The following is a 9,514-nucleotide window of genomic DNA, read 5'->3' on the forward strand; positions in this document are numbered from 1 at the left end:
ATAGGAAGAAAGCTTTAATTGGAAAGTCTTAGGGAAGACAGGAAAAGATTCAGCATAGGTGGCTGGAGGAGCCACTCTGATACAGGGGTTCAGACCAGCCCTCTACATAAGTGGCAGGCAGCTGTCAAGGACCGGCTGGTGAGTTAGGAGCTGGGTGATCAGTGTCTCATTATCTCGGTCACAGTTCTGGGATCTTGATGGCTGAAGGATGGTTTCCAAAAGAGGACTCTTGAGTCCAAGGGGATCTTAGTCACATGGGGCACCCCCTTCTCTGGAATCCCTGTGATCACAGGTTCAGGACTGTGATTGGGGCTTCTGGGAGTAGTTGAATATCTCTGTAAATTTATTGTAGGAAATCCCTGTATGAAAACTTATTGAAGAAAGGAATGTGGGGAATAGGAATGGGGGAATGGAGAATATGAATGACTCCTGGGGTTCTGAATGAGCTGCCCAACATTATCATTTTTTCTTAAGAAAATCAGTAAATCATGTTTAGAAAACTGTGAACATAGTAGACAACAGATTTTTTTTTTTTTCTTAAAAACCAAAACAAAACTACATATTAGCCAGGTGGGGTGGCACACACTTGTAATCCTAGCACTAAAGAGACTGCAGCAGGAAGATTGCTGAGAGTTTGAGACCAGCCTGGGCTACATGAGTTGAAGACCTGGTCTGAACTACACAGCAAGACCTTGTCTTAAAACAACAACAGGCAGGGTCTGGTTGGGCATGCCTGTAATCCCAGCACTTGGTAGGCTAAGGCTGGAGAATTGCTTCACATTCAAGGTCAGCCTGGACTACAAAGTGAGTTGAAGGCCAGTCTGAACTGCATAGTGAGATCCTGTCTAAAAACAACAGCAACAAGACCTACATATTGTTGGTAGTATGTATGAGAATGAGACCTTTTTCTTCTCCATTTTTCCTTTTTTGCGGGGTGGAGTAGGGTTTATGTGTGTGTGACAGGGTTGAACCCAGGGTCTTGGGGCATGCTAGGCAAGTGCTTTTATCACTGAGCCACCACCTCCCCCAGTTTTAAAAATTTTCATACAGAATTTCACCAGGTTTTTCAGGTTAACCTTGAACTGTGTTCCTTTTGCCTCAGCCTCCTGAATATCTGGGGTTACAGATGTGTGCAATCATTGTGCCCAGCTTGGACTATTATTTTAAAAAAACAAAACAAAACAAAAAAAAAACTTCATAGGTATTCATTGAGAACCTAGTATTTTTCAGATTCTGGAGCTACAGTGGAACAGACAGCTGTGGCCCTGTCCCTGGGGCCAGAGTTGAGCTTCTCATGGACTAGAGGACAGAGTTAAGGGTTGGCAGATAGAAATAACAGGGTCGGTCTCTCTCTCTCTCTCTCTCTCTCTCTCTCTCTCTCTCTCTCTCTCTCTCTGTGTGTGTGTGTGTGTGTGTGTGTGTGTGTGTGTAATCCTTAAGGAGAGATAGCACAAGTAAAGTACTGCACAGAAACAGCAAATGCCAAAGTGAGCATCAGTGGAAGCCAGCTTTCTCTTCGCCATTTTGTATTTTTAAGAGGAACAAAAAGTTTTATTGCTTAAGCAGGACTACATTCTCCCAGAATGAACAATTATCATCAAATGAAACATAGCTAACATTTTTTTTTTTTTTTTGTCTTTTTTGTTGTTATCGGTACCAGGGATTGAACTCACGATTGCCTGCTTGCAAGGCAGGTGCTTATGCCGCTGAGCTAAATCCCCAGCCCCAAGCCATCTTATTTCTGCCTTTAGCATATTTTCCCCTCATTTTGCAGGCCCTCTCCCTCCAACCCTGAATCCTTGCTGTGTTGCAGGACCTTCTTCAGGAATCCTTTCTGCATACCATTCTCTATGTGATGGCCACCAGTCTTTGCATTCTTATGGACAATCCTGTGCACTAATATAGTTCATCAGCATTGTACAGAAGACAAGAAAGTGTCTGGTTGAGAGTCAAGACATGGTTCATTTTCTGTTCTGCCATTTATTTATTTTAATATTTTCATGATGGGAATTGAACCCAGGGCCTTACACATGCTAGGCAAGTACTCTACCACTTAACTAAATCCACAGTCCTGCTGTTTATTTTTTTAGTATTTTTAGACATCACTAAATCTCAGTCAAAATACAAATCCAGGGACTGTGGACTCAGTGGTATAGCACTTGCCTAGCCTGCATGAGGTTCTAGATTCACTCCCCAGCACCACATACATATATTAATAAACAGACCAAAACAATTATAGTCAGTAACATTTATTGAATGCTTACCACGTAACAAGCATTGTGCCTCTGCTGTTTTCATTTAACTTCCTGTGACTGATCCCACTTTATAGGGTGAATCTGAAGATGAGAGAAGGTTCTAAAAGACTATACTGAGCAAATGACATACTATAATTTCCTAAAAGAGAAGAAAGAAAATAAAAAGTAGGTACTTAGAGGAATCTCAGAGAGGACATACACCAGTACATTAACCTATGGGAGAGACAAGTTGTTTTTTTTCTTGTTTATTCCTTTCAAGGGCTATTTCTTACACCCACCCCCACCCCCCGCACCAGTTTGAGGGCAGAACATGTAGAAGATGCTTAGTAAGTAAGTACTGATCGAGGTAGAAAATGAAGGCCTCCTTTCTCTTTGCCCCCATTTGTCTTGGCCTGGCCCCAATATTGTAGCAGTGTCTTTGTGAGTAACTTTATTATTTGTTTGTGCTATTGTGCTTCTGTTCATCTGGAAAGTTCCCCAAGTGGGTTGCCCCTTCCAGTGGCAGAGTAGAAGCCTACAGGGATGGACGATGAGCTTGTTGTGCTGTGGGACCGTATTTCCCTGGCTGACGAAGGTTGAACCCCTGCAGCTGGTGATGGAAATTGGTTGGCCAATTTATTATTTACTTCAGCCCAGAATTCTGAGTAGGCTGGCAACAGTCTGCTAGGTGACTAACACACAGCTGATGCAGACTGGGTATTTCATGGGCTGCTGTGTTTTATTGCACAGTGCTGGGCACAGCCTTATCTAACTAAATTCCAACCAGCACTCTATTCCCTTTGCTTTCTGTACAAGGCACAGATACCAGCAGGTAGGTTGTGGTACCCTCAGGTATACTTGTGGTGATGTGGAAGACTGGCATTGCTTACCAAGCAGAGAACTGTTACAGTGATGTTTTCTTTTCTCTCAACCCCTCACCCTGTACTGGGGATTGAGCCCAAAATCTTCACACTGAACTACATCTTCAGTCCCTTGAGACAGGGTCTTGCTAAATTGCTAAATTATTCAGGCTGTCCTTGAACTTGAAGTTCTCTTGCTTTAGCCTTTCAGAGTGCTGGGATTTCAGGTATGTGCCACAGTGCCCAGTTTGATGTTTTTGGTAGCTTTTAATGTTTATTTATTTATTTTTGTTTTTGTTTTTTTGAGACAGGGTCTCACTATGTAGTTTAGGCTGGTCTTGAACCCACTATGTAGCCTACACTGGCTCAAACTTGCAGCCTCCTGCCTTAGCTCCCAAGTACTGGGATCACTGACATGTACCACCATGCCCAGCTGGTAGCTTTTTATTTCAAATGTACTGTAGTTTCACATGTACTGAAGAGTTGTTAACATGTTAACATGAAGAACTCTTGTATTCTTTTTACCAAGATTCACTATCAGCATTTTGCTTTGATTTCTTTCCTGTGAACCTCTACTCCCCTTTGTCTCTTTGCACATAGGTATACATTGACATCCTTTTTTGAACTGATGATGGTAAATTTCCCTTTATTTGTGAAAGCCTCAATGTGTATTATAAGAAGTTTAACATCAACGCAATGGTATTAACCTTGTCTACTGTCCATATTCTGTCTACTTTATATTATATTCCCAGTAATGACAGTTTTATTGTAAAGAAAATAAACAGGGACATCTCCTTGGTTATATTCCTCAGAGGAGGGCACAATGGCAGGCATTTGAGGAGGTGACTGCCAGGATGTTAATCACCATTTCCTTGTATCTCTACAGATTCAGAGTGAGGGTAGCAAGAATCACTCAGCAACAATGTCAGCAGAAGTGGAGACTTCTGAAGGGGTAGATGAGTTGGAGAGAAAGAATCCTGTGGCCCCAGAAAAGGAAAACCATATCAGGTGAGTGATGAGGGCTGGTTACATCAAATCAAGGGGGCCCAGCATCTTCTATGCACAACATATTTGATTTTGTTTTTGGAAGCACTGGGAGTTGGTCATGGGACCCAGAGCTGTGAATCCTAGGAGGCCTGGTAAACACTGCAGGGCTTTGTTATCTTTTTATTTTGTTTTATTTTTGATCTTTTTAAAACAGGGCCTCACTATGCAGTTGAGGCTGGCTTTGAGCTTACTTTGTAGCAATGATCCTTCTGCCTCAGCCTCCCAAATACTAGGACTTCAGGCATAAGCCACCACACCCAGCTGCTCTTTTACTTTATCCAAGGAAGCAGGGTAGGTGCTGCTGAGAGTCTTTTTTTTTTTTTGAGACAGAGTCTCCCTGTGTAGTTCAGGCAGACCTTGAATTCACTTTGTAGCCCAAACTGGCCTCAAATTTGCAGCAATCCTCTTGCCTCAGCCTTCCAACTGCTGCTCAGGCTCCCATGCCTGGCTTTGGGAGTTCTGAGTAATAGGTTTTAATAATGGTCTTAGACATTTTTTTTTTTTGTCTTTTTTTTTTTGGAGACAGGGTCTCTATGCAGTTCAGGCAGGCCTTGAGCTCACTTTGTAGCCCAGGCTGGTCTCAAACTCAACGATGATCCTCCTGCCTTAGCCTCCTGAGTGCTGTGATTACTGGTGTGAGCCACCACGCCCGGCTCTAGACATTTTTTCTTAAAAACCTAAATTGTTTTTCATTGAGCTGAGAAGTGGTAATCAGTTAAAGCTGGCTTATTTCACAGCCTCTTCCTCAGTCAGGGCAGGCTTTATTTCTTATTATCAAGACTACTACTCTATAAATCTTAAATTACTGGGCCCTTTCTGCATTATTCTTAAGCCTCTCATTAGAGCCCCATCATTAGAACCAATCTCTTGGTTCCTTTTTATATTTAGAAATAGTTTCTAATAACAAACTGGTTCTCAACATGAAGGTGAAACAAGCTAATCTTGTAAGGAAGCCAGCAGAGACTGGGCCATGAGAGGGCCAAATTTTTCTCACTCTAATAGACTGTGGATTAGAGCCCAGCTCAGGTGCCATCATTCTTAGGATCATACGTTTTCTGCTTTGTCCATCAGTTAGCACAACTCTCTCCTATGTGATTTTGTTAACAGAAACCCAAAGTCCCTACCCCAAACTCTCATTGTTTCTTTCTCATATTCCTGCTCCTGGGGCCAGACAAAGGTAGTCCTGAAGACCTGACACACAGTGAGAGGAAGGCAGCAGGGCTTCCCTAGGGGGTCCACACTGTCATAGCCCTTTGTAGCAGCATGGCCTGGGCTCTGGGAGACACATTTCCAAAGGAAGGCTAAAAAGTGAAGCCAGTAAGTGCTGATGTGATTAGAGGTGTGTGTTTATTCTGCCAGTAGGTGGCCACAAAATGGGCTTCCTAGCATATACAGATGGACATATGACTCAAACTCTGAGGAGGGTTTTTTTTTTTCCTTTTCTTCCTTCCTTTTTTTTGAAACAAGGCCTTGCTATTTAGTCCAGGATGGCCTAGAACTCATTATGTAGCCCAGGCTAGTCTTGAATTCAGAAGAGTCCTCCTGCCTCAGCCTCCTGAATATTGGGATTATAAGCATGTGCCACCATGCCTGACTTGAGGAGACCATATATTTGCATGTCACCTGAGTCCTTGGGGCAGACTGACAGGTCTGTTTGTTCTATGTGCTCTAACAAGACCCAGCTGTTTATGCTGAAGTGTCTATATAGCCCTGCCTCCAGTCCATCAAATGGTCACCCTGGGACATAGGCTGACTTTTTTTCTGGGTCCTTTCTGGGGAGTTGGGACACACGCACGCACGCACACACGCACACACACACACACGCACACGCGCACGCGCGCGCACACACACACACACACACACACACACACACACACACACACACCCTTATCTTTACAGAATGCCTGATCTCTCTGAGCTGCTGAAGGAAGGAACCAAGGAAGCACATGACCGGGCAGAAAACACCCAGTTTGTCAAGGACTTCTTGAAAGGCAACATTAAGAAGGAGCTATTTAAGGTTTGTGTCAGTCAAACAAAGATGGATTCCAAATTTTGATATGGGCTTGGGGTGGGGGCCTTAGTCCCTGAGGAAGATACCCTGGAGCTGTTCTCAAGGAGAAGCTGGGCTTTTCTTCATGTTCACTCATTTTTGGCATTAAGCTCTGGCTCTCCTGCCTTAAATGGAATAACATAATGATGGAAAGGAACCAAAAATATCCATGTCCAAAGAATTTATGTCATTCCTTTGAGAAACAAAAGCTTCCCAGGTATGTTAAGTAATTTACCATATAAAAATGGGCAGTAGGTTGGATCTTTGGGGACTGAGAGGGGGTGCTACTTGAGGTTTACTTTCAAGTCACTCTGATGTAGTTGACATTAGAGTGGTAGCCCTCTCCCACCGTTTACCTTCTGTCACTCCCATAGCTGGCCACAACTGCACTTTACTTCACATACTCGGCCCTCGAGGAAGAAATGGACCGAAACAAGGACCACTCAGCCTTTGCCCCCTTGTACTTCCCCATGGAGCTGCACCGGAAGGAGGCACTGACAAAAGACATGGCGTATTTCTTTGGTGAAAACTGGGAGGAACAGGTGATGTGCTCTCAGGCCACCCAGAAGTATGTGGAGCGGATCCACTATGTGGGGCAAAATGAGCCAGAGTTGCTTGTGGCCCATGCATATACCCGCTATATGGGGGACCTTTCAGGGGGACAGGTGCTGAAGAAAGTGGCCCAGCGGGCCCTGAAGCTCCCCAGCACAGGGGAAGGGACCCAGTTCTACCAGTTTGAGAATGTGGACAATGCCCAGCAGTTCAAGCAGTTCTACCGGGCCAGGATGAATGCCTTGGATCTAAGCCTGAAGACCAAAGAGAGAATCGTGGAGGAAGCTAACAAGGCTTTTGAGTACAACATGCAGGTACTGCTGGGTACTGACCACAGGATCAGCTCTGTTGGGCTGCAGTGAACCTTTTACAGGGGGAGCAAATCTAGAACTTCCTGGGAGAGCATCAGTGGCACGAGGAGAGATGAACTGCAATATATCCTATAAAAAGGCAAGGGAACCAAATAGGCACAAGAAGTTTGTGGGCCCAGTAGATAGCCTCCAGCATGGAGACCTGGCTTGGTAGAGGCCTATAGATAGAAAGTTGGGACAGGGAGGCCCCAGCAGATATAAAAAAGGAGCTGTGTGTCTCCCTCTCATCATAGGATGCTGGTATTCAGGACTGGATGATTTTCCCCTTTTGAGCAAGGATTGCTATGAAAAGTCTTGCTTGGTAAGTTCAGCTAGAGCCAGATTCATCAAGGAAAGTAAGCACAATAGCTATTTACAACTAGCTTTGAGTTGGAGGCAAGCTTGAGGCTTATTTGGCCCCAAAAGTATATTGTCAGCCCCCAGGGTGAAGGAAAGGAGGTTTGGGCAAGTGAGATGTCAGGCTGATCACAGTTCCCAGCAGCCCTTTAGTGTAGCTTCACAGGACAACATAGGATGTGTCTGCCCTGCTATGGCAGTTTCTCCCATATTCTCATTTTTCTCTTATTTCTTGCTAAGTAATAGCCAGCAATCAGAAATGAAGTACCAGTAGCTCCTTCACATATCTCTATCCTGATAGTTTTGGTTATTTGAGCCCCCTCAGAGACAGCTGGCATGGGATATGTGTCTGGTTGAGTATTCAGGGAAAATTTACCACAGTGGTTGTTAACCTGTGAGTGCTATCGGCACAGGTATGGCCTTACCGCCTCTGTTCCTACTAGGGGGAGAGAGCACTAGTGTCCTGTCATCCACCCATGGGGCTGCTTGCTTGGCTAATCGGCCCCTCTGCACAAGTGCACCTGTGCCAGCTCCCTCTGTATGAGTAGGGATAGAGTGGGTATCTACTCTGTGCAGTCCAGGGATGGCTGTTGATCTCTGCTTCTCAGATATTTGATGAACTGGACCAGGCTGGCTCCATGCTGGCTAGAGACACCCTGGAAGATGGGTTCCCTGTGCATGATGGGAAGGGAGACATCCGTAAATGCCCCTTCTATACTGCTCAACAAGACAAAGGTAGGTTGTGGGTTCCAAGCTCCTCTCCTGGGGTGGGCATGTTATCAGCCCCTAGTGATACCATGTTTCCTATCGTACTGCACACAGGTGCCCTGGAGGGCAACAGCTGCCCCTTCCGGACAGCCATAAGTGTGCTGAGGAAACCCAGCCTCCAGTTAATTCTGGCCACCAGTGTGGCCCTGGCTGCTGGACTTTTGGCCTGGTACTACATATGAAGGACCTGTCATGCCATGGTGGCACCCTCCTCCCAAGTGACCACTGCCCACTCCTATCTCCACTTCTTGACTACCACCTCAGGTGACTTTTTAAAATGCTGGGTTTGAGAAAACAAGCAACCAATAAAAAAGTCAGATGCTAGAGCCTCTGCCTGATGGCATATTCTCTGCGGGCCCGATGCACAGCACAGCAGGGCAGGCCTGGCCCGGGCCTCTGAACCAGCTTTGCTCCAAAGCTCCTCAACCTCTTGGGCCCCAGACACTTTCTCTCCCCAGTATGTGGGGAAGCTATCCTTGTCTTGATAGAAGTGAGTAGCCAGCATGCCAAGGTTCGGGGCTAGGGGTTTCTTGCCAAATGATGCTGCTCAACTTTTGGGCCTCTCACCTCTTAAGGAGTTTGGGGGTGGGCAGAAGCAAGGCCCCTCTGCTTCTGCAGCTCTAGAACTCATCACTCTCAACTAGGATGCTCCTGAGGTCTACTAATCTGGGCTGTCCCCTCTGACCTGTATAAATGCTTAGTAAAATAGACTGCATGGGGCTGGGGATTTGGCTCAGCGGCATAAGCGCCTCTCTCGCAAAGTGTGCGGTTGTGAGTTTGATCCCTGGTGCCGATAAAAAAGACTAAATAAATAAATAAATAAATAAATAAATAAATAAAATAGACTGTATATGTCCTCCTCCCTTTTTTTTTTTTTTTTTTTTTTAAAGATAGGGTCTCACTATGTAGTGGTTTTGCCTTGAACTCACTATATAGTCCAGGCTGGCCTTAACTTCCAGTAACCCTGCTGCCTCAGCCTCCCAAGTGCTGGAATTATGAGTATGCCACCAGGCCCACCTCACATAAGGTGGGTGAAGTTTTGTTGTGAACCCCAATATCCCATAGGGAAGGACAGTCCCCTCATAACAGTGGCATGTTGTATCCATGTAGAGAAGTGGGTATCTTCCCTGACAGCCCCAGAGAGCTCCCTTTTGTCTTTATGTGCTACCCCCCAGCTCTACAGTTACCTCCTAGCATCCACCTCATCACCAAGACTCTGAATACCTTTATCACAAAGATAATATTTATCTGTACCTGTGATTATTTTCTAGCTTTGATATTTTGGAGGTTTTCTAC

General features: G+C 45.2%; 1 protein-coding gene across 4 annotated transcripts in view; it reads left to right on the plus strand.

The window, feature by feature from the left end:
* Hmox2 (heme oxygenase 2) overlaps positions 1 to 9,068 on the plus strand; it is a 30,583-nt gene extending 21,515 nt beyond the window's left edge. For 3 of the 4 annotated variants that reach the window (XM_003477721.5, XM_005007470.4, XM_063226412.1), the window contains exons 2-6: positions 3,981 to 4,102; positions 6,041 to 6,158; positions 6,566 to 7,057; positions 8,059 to 8,185; positions 8,273 to 9,068. In XM_003477721.5, coding sequence (XP_003477769.1) covers positions 4,017 to 4,102; positions 6,041 to 6,158; positions 6,566 to 7,057; positions 8,059 to 8,185; positions 8,273 to 8,400 — 951 coding nt within the window. In that variant the 5' untranslated portion in view covers positions 3,981 to 4,016 and the 3' untranslated portion in view covers positions 8,401 to 9,068. Of the gene's footprint in view, positions 1 to 3,980; positions 4,103 to 6,040; positions 6,159 to 6,565; positions 7,058 to 7,347; positions 7,416 to 8,058; positions 8,186 to 8,272 lie in introns of those variants that run through there. The other variant, XM_063226413.1, reaches the window with a different exon arrangement.
* Positions 9,069 to 9,514: the final 446 nt, after the last annotated feature.

The sequence above is a fragment of the Cavia porcellus genome, unplaced genomic scaffold (assembly GCF_034190915.1).
Source record: "Cavia porcellus strain 051 isolate PalLab524CR breed Dunkin Hartley unplaced genomic scaffold, mCavPor4.1 scaffold_16, whole genome shotgun sequence".
Taxonomy (NCBI): Eukaryota; Metazoa; Chordata; class Mammalia; order Rodentia; family Caviidae; genus Cavia; species Cavia porcellus.